The sequence below is a fragment of the Delphinapterus leucas genome, chromosome 1 (genome assembly GCF_059928025.1).
Source record: "Delphinapterus leucas isolate spDelLeu-1000000601 "Yukka" chromosome 1, BTC_Dleu_Yukka2, whole genome shotgun sequence".
Classification (NCBI taxonomy): domain Eukaryota; kingdom Metazoa; phylum Chordata; class Mammalia; order Artiodactyla; family Monodontidae; genus Delphinapterus; species Delphinapterus leucas.
In genome coordinates, this window is record NC_143129.1 from 162,473,888 (window position 1) to 162,490,719 (window position 16,832).

Consider the following 16,832-nt stretch of genomic DNA (forward strand, 5'->3'; position numbering starts at 1 on the left):
TAAGAAGGATGCTGTCCATTTGTTGATTCCATATATGTATATATATTTAAAATAAATTTATTAATTTTATTTATTTTTGGCTGCGTTGGGTCTTCGGTGCTGCGTGCAGGCTTTCTCTAGTTGTGGTGAGTGGGGTCTACTCTTTGTTGTGGTGTGCGGGCTTCTCACTGCGATGGCTTCTCTTGTTGTGGAGCACAGGCGCTAGGCGGGCAGGCTTCAGTAGTCGCACGCGGGCTCAGTAGTTGTGGCACAGAGGCTTAGCTGCCCCGCGGCATGTGGGATCTTCCCGGACCAGGGCTCGAACCTGTGTCCCCTGCATTGGCAGGCGGATTCTTAACCACTATGCCACCAGGGAAGCCCCATATATATATATTTTTGAATTTTATTATTTTTTTATTCAGCAGGTTCTTATTAGTTATCCATTTTATACATATTAGTGTATATATGTCAATCCCAATCTCCCAATTCTAGATATTTTAATATTGTAGTTTTAAAGTATCTTAATCTGTTCATAAAGTGTTTTGAGGTAGCAGAATTTAGAAAAATGTTAAATTCTTTCTGTGATTCGTGTTTGTAAATTACTAGTCTATATACACACACACAAAATCAAGGCCTTTCTCTTTTAACAAAGAGGGCACTGAAGCTTGAGAAATTTGTACTGCTAGACCAAACCAGTACTCCAATGAGGTTCCAAAATGAAATCAGTAAGATGGTGTGTGTGAAATCGGTTAAGATTTTATTTCTCTAATTTTATTGGCCCAGCACGAGGCGGAAGAGATAGCAGGCACTTCATTTATGCTTTTGAACCAGAGACTGCTGTTCTTTCTGGGGAAGGATACCAGCAGGCTGCTCCTAAGAGCAATCAAGAAAGAAAGGAGCCTTCTAACATCTCTCCCTAGGAGCTGCTGATAGGGCCCTGGCTATTTGCTTTCACGGGAAAATTGCTCTGGCGAACCCATTCAAATATCTCCCAGCAAATCACTGTGGCCTACAGCCAACTCCTTTTCCGCTCATTGGCCGACTGGAAACTTCAACCACTCCACGCCTCCCGCCTCTCATCGGGAGCCAATAGGAAAGATTAGTTTTTCGTAACTTAGCGTCATCAAGTACAGTACTTGCAACTGGCTTTTGGAGCTACAGATCGAGAAGTAGGCGGGGCCGTGCCAGCCGGCCTATATAAGAAGAGGACAAAGGCGGCGCGCCGCCTGTGTCATCCGCCATCTTGTGCGAAGCAAGGTGGCCTCCACGTTCCCTGAACGTCTTCTTCGCTTCTGCCTCGACCGCCCCTTGATCACAGACATGTCTCGGGACCGGTTCCGAAGTCGGGGCGGTGGCGGTGGCGGTTTCCACCGACGCGGAGGGGGAGGCGGCCGCGGCGGCCTCCACGATTTCCGCTCCCCGCCACCCGGCATGGGCCTCAATCAGAACCGCGGACCTTTGGGGCCCGGCCCGGGCCAGGGTGGCCCCAAGCCTCCGATCCCGCCACCGCCTCCACACCAGCAACAGCAGCAACCACCGCCGCAGCAGCCGCCACCACAGCAGCCGCCGCCGCTTCAGCCGCCGCCGCACCAGCCGCCGCACCCGCAGCCGCCGCATCAGCCGCCGCCGCCGCCACAGGACTCATCTAAGCCTGCCGTCCCTCAGGGACCCGGCCCGGCTCCCGGAGTAGGCAGCGCTCCCCCGGCCTCCGGCTCGGCGCCGCCCGCCACACCCCCGACTTCGGGGGCCCCCACGGGGCCAGGCCCCACCCCGACCCCGCCGCCCGCTGTCACCTCGGCGCCCCCCGGGGCGCCCCCGCCCGCGCCGCCGAGCAGCGGGGTCCCCACCACCCCCCCTCAGGCTGGCGGCCCGCCGCCTCCACCCGCGGGGGGCCCGGGCCCCGGGCCTAAGCAGGGCCCAGGAGCCGGCGGCCCCAAAGGCGGCAAAATGCCAGGCGGGCCGAAGCCCGGCGGCGGCCCGGGCCTAAGCACTCCTGGCGGCCACCCCAAGCCGCCGCACCGAGGCGGCGGGGAGCCCCGCGGGGGCCGGCAACACCACCCGCCCTACCACCAGCAGCACCACCAAGGGCTGCCGCCCGGCGGGCCCGGGGGCCGCAGCGAGGAGAAGATCTCTGACTCCGAGGTGAGTGTCTCCCTGCGTTACGGGTCGGTTTTCCTAAGATGGCGGCGGCCCCCCCCTTCCGCCCTCCATTTTGTTGGAGACCGGAAAAGGCGCCTGCGCGCGGGGGTGGGGGGGCGGGGCCGGCTGCTGGAGTGAGGGGCGGACGGCTCGGGTTTGCCAGCTGTCCCCCCCCCCCCCCGCCCCGGGTTAGGCCTCCCGGCTGGCGGAGAACTGACGGAAGGAGGCGCTGAGAAGCTATGATGGGCTTTGTTAAAGCTAGTGGATCCTGGGAGCCAGAATAGGGTGGAGTACAGCGTGAAATATAGGATTGGAGAGATCGAGGTAGTCCTGGTCTTACACGCGCAGGCCCAGGGCTTGTCGACAACGGAATTTTGGTCGTTTTCTTTGTTTCATATCCCACCACCATTTTAACTTTTGCCTACTATGATTTTGATTTTGACACTAAACCGCTGACGAGGTTCCTGATATAGAGTCTACTCTATAGAGAGGTTTGTGGCTGTTCTCGAGAGTGTTCTGGATGGTTTAGGCTCTTTGATGTTCGGACTAATTACATTGGAAATCCCGTAAATGTAATAGCATCTTTGACTTTAAATGGAACAGGAGAGCAACTTGACTGTAACATACCCAGTTTGGGAAAAACGAAAATTATTATTGGGTCTTCCTATTTGCAGCGGTAACTGGTATCTGAAAATTCCTTTCCTTTTTCACTAGGGGTTTAAAGCCAACTTGTCTCTCTTGAGGAGGCCTGGAGAAAAAACTTACACGCAGCGTTGTCGGTTGTTTGTTGGTAATCTACCTGCTGATATCACGGAGGATGAGTTCAAAAGATTATTTGCTAAATATGGAGAACCAGGAGAAGTTTTTATCAACAAAGGCAAAGGATTTGGATTTATTAAGCTTGTGAGTTTTTTTGTTTTTGTTTGTTTGTTTTGGGTGGAATTAAAAGGGTCTTTTTTTCCTACAACAAACATAGTGTTTTTTAAACCAACAAGAATAAATTAGTTTTTAAATTTTTCATCACTCACACAAAAGTTGCAGCTGCTGTACAGTGCATAATTGTTGGTATCTAAGAAAGGAAGTGAGTGGGTGGGTAAGGTATTTACCTCCCTCCCCTGAATGGTGTCAGGGTGGGCTGCCTGGAGATAGTTGAGCTGAGAGCTGTCAGAAGAATAGGATCAGGAGTTAGGCTTATGGCAATTTTAGGGTGGGCAGTAGCCAGTTTTGAGGTCATTAACGTGACTGTATGTCTTGATGCTTTCAGGAATCTAGAGCATTAGCTGAAATTGCTAAAGCTGAACTTGATGATACACCCATGAGAGGTAGACAGCTTCGGGTTCGATTTGCCACACATGCTGCTGCCCTTTCTGTTCGAAATCTTTCACCTTATGTTTCCAATGAACTGTTGGAAGAAGCCTTTAGTCAGTTTGGTCCTATTGAAAGGGCTGTTGTAATTGTGGATGATCGTGGAAGATCTACAGGGAAAGGCATTGTTGAATTTGCTTCTAAACCAGCAGCAAGAAAAGCATTTGAAAGATGCAGTGAAGGTGTTTTCTTACTAACAACGTAAGTTTTTATGTTTATTCGAATAACTTTTATTTATTAACTTGTATGAAGAAAATGCAATGAAACTGGAACAAAATTAAGATGGAACCATTTTTGTTGTTAGAACTCCTCGTCCAGTCATTGTGGAACCCCTTGAACAGTTAGATGATGAAGATGGTCTTCCTGAAAAACTTGCACAGAAGAATCCAATGTATCAAAAGTAAGATCTGTTGAACTTTTGGGCAGTTCTTAATTTAAATGTAAACGAGAACTTGCTAGAGTAATTTTTCAATTTTGCTTAAAATATGCAAAGTTCTTTGAAATGGATGGGCATAATGAAAACCTCAGGCTCAGAAAGCTAGAGGTTTTGAAGCAGTTACTCAAATACCTAGTGTTGTTTCTGAGGTAGGTATATTTCACATGCATTCTTGTTTTGTTCTTAATGGTTGTTAGGATGTGTTGTAGGGATCCTCTTTTTTTTTTAATTAATTTATTTTTGTCTGCGTTGGGTCTTCGTTGCTGCATGCAGGTTTTCTCCAGTTGCGGCGAGTGGGGGCTGCTCTTTGTTGCGGTGCGTGGGCTTCACATTGTGGTGACTTCTCTTGTTGTGGAGCAGAGGCTCTAGGTGCACAGGCTTCAGTAGTTGTGGCACACGGGTGCTAGAGCGCAGGCTCAGTAGTTGAGGTGCACGGGCTTAGGTGCTCCGCGGCATGTGGGATCTTCCCGGACCAGGGCTTGAACCTGTTTCCCCTGCGTTAGCAGGCGGGTTCTTAACCAGTGTGCCACCAGGGAAGCCCGGTATCCTCATTTTTAAGGGTTGAAAAAATATTCCTTGAATCAGAATTTGGCTAGGGAAATGAGTTAGAAAGTGAGGAAGGTAGGATTTATCTTCAGTGCCCATGTTACTGTTGACTATGTCGTTCTGGAACATGTATTGTTTTTGCTGTAAAAATACCTTATTAAGAATCAAGGTGATCTGTACCTTTCAGTATTTCTTAGCAGTAACAGGCCAGTGAAGTGACCAGTGTTTTTAGGGGAAATCAGATATATTTCTTGTGTGCATCTATAAATTGGTTCATATTTAAATATTGTCAGGGAGAGAGAAACCCCTCCTCGTTTTGCCCAGCATGGCACATTTGAGTATGAGTATTCTCAGAGGTGGAAGTCCCTGGATGAAATGGAAAAACAGCAGCGGGAACAAGTTGAAAAAAACATGAAAGATGCAAAGGACAAATTGGAAAGTGAAATGGAAGATGCCTATCATGAGCATCAGGCAAATCTTTTGCGTCAAGGTAAAGGACTCTCTGTGAAATATTACCGTTAGGGTCGTTTGCCTTTTGAACTTACTAGAATTTCATTAACATGAATGTATGACAAAATTTTCCAATGTTCAGATCTGATGAGACGCCAGGAAGAATTAAGACGCATGGAAGAACTTCACAATCAAGAAATGCAGAAACGTAAAGAGATGCAATTAAGGTAAAATCTTGTTAAATTAAGTCTTTGCTTCTGCATTAAATGTACCTAAATTTTGCAGGTGAGTCAGATGAAATACAGAGGTGTTAAATACTATGGCAGCTTTGGTTTAATGCTTAAATTGAAATAGAGTGTAAGATTTTTGTTATAAGGCTCACTTACTTTGCTGAAATACCTTTAGGGCTCTTCTTAGTCACTGTCCCAGCCTTTGTGTGTATTTGCTCTAACCTAGACTTTGTAATGCTCTTAAGCAAACTACTAGTTTTTTTCAAATTGAATTTTTAAAATGTGGATAAAACTTTAGTTTTTATGTTTGATGAATGTTTCTAGGCAAGAGGAGGAACGACGTAGGAGGGAAGAAGAGATGATGATTCGTCAACGTGAGATGGAAGAACAAATGAGACGCCAAAGAGAGGAAAGTTATAGCCGGATGGGCTACATGGATCCGGTAAGTAAACTTCTTTTGCAGTATAATTGGAGTTTTCTACAAAGTTTGTAGACATCTAGGATGAAATTTTATTCAGTTAAATATAACCTTTCATATTATAGCTATTCTGCCATTTTTTCTCTTTTTAACCCAGGTGGTGTATTATGGTTGATACGCCTTTTCCTTTGAGTTTATTTTTTCGTTGGGTGGGCCAAAAGATTTCATTCGTTGGGAAGAAGCTTGCTTTATAGGTCTTTTGATGATGGAGTCTCACCTGGTTTCAGAATACTGATTTTTAAAATTACCTTATTGTTGTTTTCCCTTAAGTTGAAAAACAATTTTTTTTTAAGCTTTGGAAATTCTTTTGTATTCAAGAATGCTTGGTATGGGTTTAGTACGGGTGTATGAACGGGTTTTTTTTCTTTCAGAGAGAAAGAGACATGAGAATGGGTGGTGGAGGAGCAATGAACATGGGAGGTAAGAATGAAAATTAAATTAGTAATACCACTGAAGAGCAGTATTCTGGTTGAGTTGTAACCAGCATTTTTGTTTCCTAGATCCCTATGGTTCAGGAGGCCAGAAATTTCCACCTCTAGGTGGTGGTGGTGGCATAGGTTATGAAGCTAATCCTGGAGTTCCACCGGCAACAATGAGTGGTTCCATGATGGGAAGCGACATGGTAATGTATCCCGTGGGACATAGTTCAAAAGGAAATTCTCGTTTTCACAACTTATGTGTGTGTGTTTTTTTGTTTTTGTTTTTGTTTTTAAGTAGATGACTGGACCTCTTTTAGTTCCCCTATCATGTAAATCGTAGTATTAAGGAATACTTTGGCAACATAGAAGAACTCAATGTGGTAACCTAAACAGATAAGGTTGCCAACAAAAAATCAATGCTTTTAGTAGTATGTTGGAATTATCTTTGGCAATAAGTAGACTTAGGTGCTTTCCATTATATTGCTTGTGTACTTTTGCACTATAGCTCATGGCAAATCCAAATTCTAAATGTTAGATAATGTAACATTATTCTACATCCACGTGAGAGTAATCAAATGGCAAGCTGTCATTCGTTAAGCTGGTATTTGCCAAAAGTGTGAATCAGACTTGTTTGTAGCTTTAGGCATGTTTTAGCAATGTGTAGGACTTTGACCTATATTTGGTGTGACTTCTACCCATGAAAAAGGAATTGTTTAGTCTTCGGACTCGTCGTTTCCCACCTGTTGGGCCTGTCTATAGGTGTACCTTCTAAAATAAACTGACATCTCTGTTTTGCTACAGGGTAGCAAAAGTCAATGATAATTTTAAGCATACTAGTTGTGTGCATTTGATCTGAACCTTCTTGATGCTGTCATATTTTAGCTGTACAGGTAGTCTGTCAGGATACTTTAGAACAACCAAGTGAGTTGGTCTGAGTGGCTGTATTAGGACTTTACAATCCTTAGAAGAACTGAGTATTGGCTGTAGAGGTGGGTTTGGAGAAAAGTACATTGTCACAACTGAATTGAATCTGATTAGTTCACCTACAGGCTTTTGGCAAAGGAGGGAAGCTGCAGCATATAGCTCACTAGATACATTTTACAAATAAGAACATAAGGATTTAGAATGGGGCCTCATCTATTTAAACTCTGCTTAAGGCTTTTGAGAATTATAAGTAGCCGGTTGGGTTAAACGTAGTGCTGTTAGCTTTCTTCAAATTGAATTTTAAAAATAATGTGGGTAACATTTTGGTTTATATCCTTCTTAATAGGCAGGTGTAGGTATGTATCAAATTTGTAACTGTAATTTGACATGATGTTCCCACAGTTCAGATTCTGTAGTCCATGGGACATGTAGCTCCTGGGTTCTAAGATACTGTAATAACATAATTGTAAAACCCCCAAATTTCCTCTTTACCTTTTTGAGATAAAACATACAATACAACGCGCTGAAAACCTAAGAATTTTAGGATTTTGAAATAGTTTGAAGGATTAGGATTTAGTATTTTTATAGTAACCCTGTAGTATTTTGTAGGAAGCATGCTGAAATCATTTATAGGAACATTTAAACCCTGATGCCGTTTTAGTTTCTGGGGGGTTTTTGTTCTGGTTTTCGGGTTTTGTTTTGTTTTTTTCCTAGCAATACTCAGAATAACTGGTCTGTTTTAAATAGAATTTGAAAGATAGTTCAGGCTGCTGTGCTTTTGCATATCTGTAGGGTTTTTCTGTTTGGGAACATAGGTTTCTAGGACTAGAAGTACCTAAAACTAGATGGAATAATGAAGTCCTGCTTTATTGCAGTCACTTAAGCTTGGTGTTAATGCTGTTTGGGAGACACCCAAAACACGGAATCATAACTGTCAGTGGACTTTTTACAGACCTAAGGGGAAAGTTGGGCTGTTACGAGGGTGGGCTGTATATTCAGTCAATTTGCAACTGTAGAGAACAGTACTGTGAACATAATTGTCTCTGGTTATACAGTGATGGCTCTGAAGGTGGTATACCTGTGAGAATATGGCAACACACTTTTAAATCAAGTTACTGTGCCGGTTAAGTGACTAAATCTATTAGTCTTTTATTCTTTTTCTTTTTGTAGTCTGGTAGCATTTTATTAAAACTTTGAACCTTTTAAGATTTCTGCAACTTAGCAGATGTGTCTTAAGATCTTGAAAAGCACAAGGTTTCTTACGCAGCACATACCACTAACTGGTGAGTAGGTCTTTGTCACTTCATTGAGTGAATTGAATCTGTCTGGTTGGGCTTGTTAGGCTTACTTGGAAATTAAATTTCCTGTTCAGACCTTGAAAGTGAGAAGTGTGTAAGCTTTTCAGTGGGTTAATCTGATGTGAAATTTCTTAAAACTCATTTTGGAATGGGTTTTCACATCTGCACTAATTCTTAAATTTTTTAGCACTACAGGGAAGATCTATTCTTTGAAACAGGTGTATGAGAATGGCTCAAGTGGGAACATACCACAAGGCATGTATTATCGTAAACTAATTTTCAAATTACCCTTTTTTCCTTTCTATGTTCCCGGTACCTGTGGATCGACTCATTGGTGATTGTATCGACGAACGTTGACTACGGAACCTTCTAAAATATTTACTTAACACACATGGACATCAACTACATATAATGAACTGTTACTTAACTGTTCCAATAGCGTACTGAGCGCTTTGGGCAGGGAGGTGCGGGACCTGTGGGTGGACAGGGTCCTAGAGGAATGGGGCCTGGAACTCCGGCAGGGTATGGTAGAGGGAGAGAAGAGTATGAAGGCCCAAACAAAAAACCCCGATTTTAGATGTGATATCTAGGCTTTCATTCCAGTTTGTTTTTGTCTTTTCTTGTTTAGATAGCAATCTTTTAAATTCTTGCATTTTAGTAAGAAAGCTACCTTTTTATGGATGTTAGCAGTTTATTGACCTAATATTTGTAAATGGTCTGTTTGGGCAGGTAAAATTATGTAATGCAGTGTTTGAAACAGGGGAATTTTTTTTTTCCTTTTTTTCCTTTTTTTTTTTTTTTAACTGTATAATGTCCCTCAATTTATGGCAGTGTACCTTGTGCCACTGATTTCCAAAGTGTACCAATTTTTTTTTTTTACTGTGCTTCAAATAAATAGAAAAAATAGTTAAGATTTTGATCTTCAACTTTGCCATTCATGCTTCTATGCACATTAGGCTAGGTGTTCCACTTGGAAAGCATAAGAGTGTCTAGGCCTTTGAATGGCATATGCCATTTCTGGGAAATGTATTTGTAGGCTAAGTATTGCTTTCTACATTTAAGTACCCCCTTGTTTTAAAAAGAAGAAATGCATATTGAATAGTTTCATGATTTGATTTGTTTGGCATTATAGGAAGCAAGCCGGTGCTAAGTATTTTCAAATGGCTATGTAAGCAAAGCTGAACTGTAAATCTTCATTCAGGAATGTGTATTAAGATTATGGAATGGGTGTAAGACTATTGGTAGGGGGAGAAAGTGGGTATGACTTAAATGGATCTTTTATGGCCCTATGATCTATCCTTTCCTTGAAAGTTTCTGAAGAACAAGTGGAAAGATCATTTTGTTGCATTCCTCCATTCTTGTTTTTTAAAGAACGAGTCCCAAGCCCTATGAACGGCTTGTATTGAACATTCACATATGAATTAAAGATTGTTAAACATGAAGTCTTTTCATGTATTACTTCAAGTGATTTATAAAGATGGGGTTTAGTCTGAATAATTAAACTCGAAAGTAAGGTATAGTCATCATAAAGTAGGTTTGGCTATGTATACATTTGTACTCTAACTTTTACATCTCCTTGTGGTACTTCTGTTGGGCAAAAATCTGTAGGACTATAAAAAAAACTCATTTTCTTTTCTAAGAGCTGGTAGTGACTTAATAACAAATAGGGTTGCAGAGAACTATACTTACTGTGAAATATTTTTAACCTGTTTTTCCATAGTTTCCTTTTGATGTAGCACTAAATCTGGAGAGTTGCTTGTGCTACACAGTACAAATATCCCTTCCTCCCATCATAAAGCTTTGGAGCTTTTCGATGGTGTTGTCAGTTTATTGTCAACTTCATTGAATCTCCTTTCATTAGAGACATTTTGACTTATTAATAAAATAGATCGTTACTGTTGTCTGTTAGTACAATGGGAACCTGCTTTCCCATGTTTATATTGTTAGCAGAGGAATAACTTCCTAAAAGTAGTAGGTAAGGTAACTGAATGGTTTGGCTTTGTTCTTAGTTATGTTTCCATTCAAATTTGTACATTATAGAACTCTTACTATGGAATGTGTCTTCCTCCTTTTCACCTCTGTTGGTGTTAATTGGCAAAAGTAAAATTCTAAACCAAATCTTTGTTTAAATACTGAAGGCTTAGTATTGTGCCTGAGTACAAAGGGAAACCTGTTGTTGAAACAATTGAGCACTCGTGCATAGGAAACCTGTTAATACTAAAAGTAAAACACTAGTGGAGTATAAAGGCATGCCACCGAATTCTGGTTGTGTGACTGACAGGTACCTGGTGTGCTAATTAAGGGAGAGAATCTCATTAGAAAATGTTCATTATTTCTGTTCACCAAGACACTTGGAAATGAGTAGTTCTACCAGAATTATATCAATGAGGAAGTTTTGTCCCAAGTCAAGTTATTAATTGGTGATAATGTATGAGATTTTCTGTACCGGAAACAAGGGTCTTGATTTGAAAGGAGTCCATTACAATTTGATTGAATTGTATGGTAGGGAGTCCACTAATGATAAGAAAATAAGGGGTGTTCATGGGACACCCACAGAGGGTGAACTTGAATGTGTGGGCGGGGGCTGGTGGGGAAATGGAAAAATCTGCCTATAAAATTAATGTTTCAGTTTATTTTTCAGATTACATGCCTTTCTTTATAAGGGATGCTGGCACAGACCCCTAAAATAAGCTTTTGGTAGTACTGTACCTTTGAAGAGTGGTGAAGGATGCTAATGGATAATCTCCTGAAAGTTGTGGTTTTGATAGCCTTATTGTGTAGAATTGCTAAACGTTGTTTAGCAAGTAATGTTGCTTAGTTTCAACTAAGTTTTGACTTTAATCACTGAAACAGCAGCGTACCAAGGGTCGTAAGCTACTCAAATAGACTTTCAACAAGTCTTGGAATGTATATGATAGTTTTTAGCCTAATGGGAATTTGAATCATCTTTAAAAGTAGATTCCTAAAAGCTGATTTATGAAACTTGGGGTGGGAAAGGGAAAGTAGTACTTTAGAAGTATTTTAGCCATTTTTCTCATTTAAAGAAGCCACCTGCCCCCGTTTCCTCTTCTCCACTTTCTCTCATAATTTTGTTTTAAGAGGAACACTGATTGTTTTTAAACTTATTACTCTTCTTATAATTCCTAATCTTTAAAAACTGCATTCTCTGAGAGATCCCAGTGTATTTAATAGGTGTTTTAGAAACTTAACCCATTGGCTCAACGTTTAGTGAAACCATAATCCTCTTTGCTTAGATAAACTTCTAAGAAATACTATAAGCCCCACCACTCTTTATTAGATGTATTATACCACTAATATAAACATAATAATTTGGGAAATTGTAATGTTACGCCTGTGCAATTTTTATAAGTGGCATATTATGGCAGATAAAAATTTAGATACTTGGCTTTTCTTGGGCAAGCCACTAAGTTGTGGCGGAATATTTTCTGGTGTTCTTGGACTGCAATTATGCACTATTAAAGTAGTCGCCTGCTACATAACTGCATTTAGCCAGCATTTCTGCAGTGCGTAACTGTGAGGAACGTAGTACCGCAAATGGCAATGGACATTAGGACCCGGATGTAGTATTCCTGCTTGCTCCGAGATTCTCATTGCCGACTGCATACAGGTAGGTAACAAGCAATATAATCTAACTTGGTGACTTGCTATGTACTTTTATTCCGTGGGCATTCTGACATCATACTTCTGACAATGAAATTACAGTGCAGCACCTAACACCTGTATGATAAAGCTAGCTTATATCAAAACTGCGTGGGTTTGGGTTTAGAGCTGTAATTTGTCAGGCAGAATTCAGTGCTGTTGCAGTTCTCAGATAAAAAGTGCAAACTTGATTATTTGGTATATCTGATTCAGTTGTGTGGTTTTTAGTTGCATTGTAACTGAAGATAACATGAAACACATCAGTGGTGTGGGGGAGGGGACCATACCATACTTCGGAAGTAAGAGTGCTTTTTAAGCATCTCGACACAGACTGTATAGCATGTGATAATTAGTTTCTGTTGTAGCAAACTGACCTGCTCATAGGTCAGCAATATCAGTTTGAGTGTAATCTTGGTAATTACTCTGCAGGTTGAGTGAATTAAGACTAAAAGTACAGTTTTTTTTGTAATGTGATTTAAAAATTTTTTTAAATGGGCTCCATCGGAACACCTCTGTTACTAACTTGGGGCATAGATGGGAATCTAACATGAATAGTTCAAGTTCTGTGATTTGTCTAAATATGCTTATACTCTAAACCTGGGGGAAAGTGGTGTGGCATGTTGACTTGCCTATTGAATACATGTTGGGAATCATTTCCCAATCATAAGACTTCGTCGTATTCTGTAGGATAACTGCAAATGTTCAGAGTAGCTTTTTGAATTTGGTTCCCTTAGCTTTAGGGATGTGATGTTACAATCCAAACTGTTCGACTACCAAAACAGTAAGTCTTCAAAAGCACCTTCCTTTGTTGCTTAGGATTTAAGCTTTGCATCGACTGTTGTTCCAGACCTCAATTCAACTGAACTTTGGTCTATGAACTGGTTTTTAGCTAGCATGCATGAGAAACAGCTTTCGTGTATAATATTTTCTGCTCTGTAACTGGAAAGTTTGGTTTATTTTGCATAAATGTTGGTAAAACTCTTCATGACTATGAGAATTTTCTTTCATTGTATCAAGACAAATGGCTTGTTCTTTGGCAAGCGATTCACAAGGTGGGGACAAATTTGTACTTTAATACGTAGTCCATTCAACCAAATGACTTGACTCTCCTGCTAGATGAAAGAGCAAATGGTGACTAGTTTAGCTCTCTATATTAGTAATACAGTGCACATCAAACATAATGCTCAGTATTAGTGACAAGAGTGTCACTAAATTGGCATGCATCCCTGATGGGGTTTTCCTGTGGCATAATCCATTAAGTCGGTGGCCAGCACTTGCTACCGTGGTTCAGTGATTGTTTAGAAATAAAAGCGCAGGTTTGTTTCTTAACAGTCAATAACAATTTTGAGAGAATGTACTTGTTACAATATATGGACATCATTGGGGTGGGGGGGTAATTTTGCTTCATTCTGCTTATCTCGAATAGGCTTTTGCACTTTCGATGAGAAACCTGTGACTTTAGTCAATTCTTACTAGTTTTGATTTGTATGTAGCTGTAATTTGTGAATCTTAGTGCAGAGGGTCTTAAAAAAAATCACTCAGTCAAAAAGCTGGGGATAAATGGGTTTCAGTAATAACTCTATATACCGAGGTGCTCGCATTGTATTTCATAGTCTTTTCTTGTAATAAACCAAAATTATTTTTAATGAGAATGGTCAGAAGTTCAGAGGTGTGATGCCAGAATGCATTTTCGTACTGTTAGGCCCTTGGAACAGGTACCGGTGCTTTATGAAAGATGAAAGAAATGCAATGGGTGCTCTTCACATAAGGTTGCAAAACCTACAAAGAATGCATAATAGTTTCACTTTTCCCCAATAAAGAGATGCGTGTGACTAGTTTTGGACTTTTAACCTTAATGGGGGTTGCATGTTTCCTATTGTTAATCATTGTCAGCTGCAGTGACATGATACACAGTCCTGCATTTACTGCCTTTCCCTTAATGATTTTGGACAGGTTTTAGAGAGCCAGGATGTTTGTTCTGGGCCTTTATTTGGTTTTGGCTTTAGCTGATAATGTTTCAGTGCTCTGTCAGCTAGTGCAGTTCTCAAATGGCTGCCTATTAGGGAAAGAATTCAGAGGATTTGGCTGCTCCCAATCATCTGTCATTGCTGCTAGATAATGATTGGCAATTTTTAAGACTCAACTGTGGAAAGCTCACAGTTGGTAAACCATCAAACATAAAAATGTTGCTTTTGAACACCAGTGCTGAAAAGATTTATTTGGAGGGTGAAAAAGGGGCTGGATGCAGCATAGGATAATCTGGAGAATGGAGGAAGAATGCAAAACGATATAGTATCCCTTATGGATGGTACATGTGCAACAGGGAACTATTTCATATACCCTTGGCAGTCGCTGATAATCAGGGAGGAAGAAAAACCTGGAATTTGAATTAAGGCTGATCTTTCTGGTTTTTGTGCACTGTGGCCCTGCCAGGCATATATAGTGAAGGTGAATGTCTTCTCCCTCAGAAAAACTCAGGTTCCTTGCTGTCCCGATAAGGCATAGCTTCCCTGCCCTAACTTAAAACTCAGTGAGGACTTACGAGGGAAAGAATGAGGCAAATATATAGGATTGCAGGATAACAACTGCATTGTTGTGTACTGTGGAAGGGGGAGGGCTCTCTTGGTGGACTCCTGCTGAAGGTGGTCAGTCCACCTGAGAATGGAAGACATGCTTGGTGGGGAGCAGGGTACGTGCTTTTATATGAAAAGAGCCGATGTTAAAACTCATTTGGTAAGGTAAACGTTGTCACATACCTTCACATAAGGGATAGTATATTTTGGATTGCAGTCAAACTTCATTGTGGTCAGACTGGTGAAAATGCAGTTAGGCTTTTGTATTTTAAAGAGGATACAGTTCTCATTCGAATTCAGGTGTCTACTGCTACCTTACGTCAGAATGATTTTAGATTTTTCCCCCCATGAAGCCTCTTCCTATTTTTTATGCTGTAACTTGCCCCCAATCTTTGTCTCTGGAATTTACTCTTTAAATTTTGAAATTAACTAGCATTTTCAAATCTTTATGCCCTTGTCTTTTATATTAACATTTTCTTATTATTCTTTAGGTAAGAATGATTGATGTTGGCTGATACTGGAGTGTTCATTCCGTTGAAGTAAGTTTCCTTGGAAGGTTTAACCTGTAGAGGATTTTGGGTTTGACTTCTATTTAATGGTTAAATAATTTGATTTAGCTATGTGGGGTGAAAACTGTTTGACTTTTTTTTAAGGTGTTCGCCTCTCGTAAGATAATACCCTTATTTATTATTTTTTTTTAATGTGTGTGCATGCGTGTGGGTGTATGTGAGTTGGAAAGAGAAAAGATTGGGATTATTTATTACAAAGATGTCAAACAATAGAAGAAAAAGATGAAAGATTTAGATCAGAAAAGAAGGCTTGAATTAGTAGAGACATGTATTTTCAGTACTCTTAAAATGAACTTTGGACAAATTCAAAATCCCATTCCTTTTTACATAATAAATTGTGAGGAACAGTTGTCTAGTCATTGGTAGGAGGGAAAACCTGTTTTCAACAGGTTCATTCAACCTGTTGATGTCAGAATAAAATGTACATGTTAAAAATTAGTAAAAATGTAATATATGCTGAATATGTTATTTTAACACAGTTCATATTTTAATGATAGGTGGATAAGATATTTGTTCTCAAGACATCACACAGCATGAGCTGATCAAGAAGGAAAGCTACAACTTGTTAGACTGATGAAATATCTAGGTGAGTTGAGTGATTCTTACTCTGTAAACTGCCTTCAGGAGGACTCGCGGGTGGTATAAAAATAACTACTCGTGTGGATATCTCAATTTATTCTACATTAAAACTTTCTTACAGGAAATATGTTTTTATAGCACACACTTAAATATTTAAACATTTTTACAGCCTTCTGAGGTGTGGTATTGTCTGTTTGGCTAAAGCCTCACAAAAACAGGAGTTAAGTTTTAAATAAAAATATATATCTGTATTCACCTCTGGGTCCATAAGACCATGTAGAAGAAGGTTCAGAAGATTTGAAGTTCCCTGTTTATCAGATAGTTAAATGGTGGGATTACCTATAGTTGAGAATAGATGGAAGATAAAATAAATATAGATGATGATCTAGAAGGGTTGACAACTCAACTCTGCTGTTCTAGCTGGAAAGCAGTCGTAGACAGATGGACATGACTGTGTTCCAATAAAACTTTTACAAAAGTGACTTGTAGATGGTACCTTACTGTCCCTTCATCTTACAGAAATTGCATTCGTTCAAGGTATCACTTAGGTATAAAGGGCTGTCATAATCAGTTTGAAATTAACAAAAACGGAAGGATTGAGGCTATATCTTATAGCTAGAAAGAGGGTGCCAATTAATGGAGTGTCTTGAATGGTAGAGATCTGCCTTGTAAGAAAGTTCTTGTAGAAAATGGAAGTAAAATTTAATAAACTCATTGGGTGAGTCTGATATTAAAATCATTTCTGCTTCTTTAATCCTTAGTTATCTAAAGATCATTAAATACTATTACTACCACATTCCTTGATTAATGTTACTTTGCTGTTAGGAAGTTTACTTGGTTGATGCTGATAAATATTTGAGACCTTGATATGTGATTCTTAGGTCTTTTGGAGTAATTGTTTCCTTTAATTGACAGGATCAGGTGAACTATGTCCCGAAAACCAGTGAGGAAGAGAGCAAAGAGGAATAAACAACCTGTTGTTTAATAAAGACATTTTAAAATCAGATTGTCCTTCCATTTGTTTTGGTTTTGTTTTTAAGTAGAGGACTCTTCCGTTTTCCAGAATTTTCTGTATATGTCAGCAACTTGTTTCTAGGTGACATTAAAAAAGTCATTCCATGTTGTAAGTATAAAACTACATAATTTAGGACTCTACTTCTTGAGGCCTTTTTGGCAGAGCTGCTTCA

The 16,832-nt window shown here is 40.3% G+C and overlaps 1 protein-coding gene across 3 annotated transcripts; it reads left to right on the plus strand.

Annotated features, from left to right (window-relative positions):
- Positions 1-1,185: 1,185 nt before the first annotated feature.
- On the plus strand, positions 1,186-16,649 carry SFPQ (splicing factor proline and glutamine rich). Of its 3 annotated transcripts, XM_022575202.3 has the most exons (13): positions 1,186-2,121; positions 2,833-3,021; positions 3,383-3,684; positions 3,788-3,883; positions 4,759-4,955; positions 5,058-5,142; positions 5,470-5,587; positions 5,995-6,043; positions 6,124-6,245; positions 8,704-11,892; positions 14,989-15,036; positions 15,564-15,652; positions 16,561-16,649. In XM_022575202.3, the coding sequence occupies exons 1-10, from the start codon at positions 1,300-1,302 to the stop codon at positions 8,839-8,841; spliced, it is 2,118 nt and encodes a 705-aa protein (XP_022430910.1). In that variant the 5' UTR covers positions 1,186-1,299; the 3' UTR covers positions 8,842-11,892; positions 14,989-15,036; positions 15,564-15,652; positions 16,561-16,649. The 3 variants fall into 3 exon arrangements, with proteins under 3 accessions (XP_022430910.1, XP_089752496.1, XP_022430911.1); XM_089896370.1 differs by having other exon boundaries at positions 8,704-15,036; XM_022575203.3 differs by lacking the exon at positions 8,704-11,892.
- The last annotated feature ends 183 nt before the right edge of the window (positions 16,650-16,832 follow it).

Excerpts from the sequence above, each read along its gene's own strand:
- SFPQ (XM_089896370.1), top strand. The coding sequence starts at position 1,300 with ATGTCTCGGGACCGGTTCCGAAGTCGGGGCGGTGGCGGTGGCGGTTTC. Across the intron at positions 3,685-3,787 it reads GGTGTTTTCTTACTAACAAC|AACTCCTCGTCCAGTCATTG; the intron begins GTAAGTTTTTAT and ends TTTTGTTGTTAG. Across the intron at positions 3,884-4,758 it reads AAGAATCCAATGTATCAAAA|GGAGAGAGAAACCCCTCCTC; the intron begins GTAAGATCTGTT and ends AAATATTGTCAG.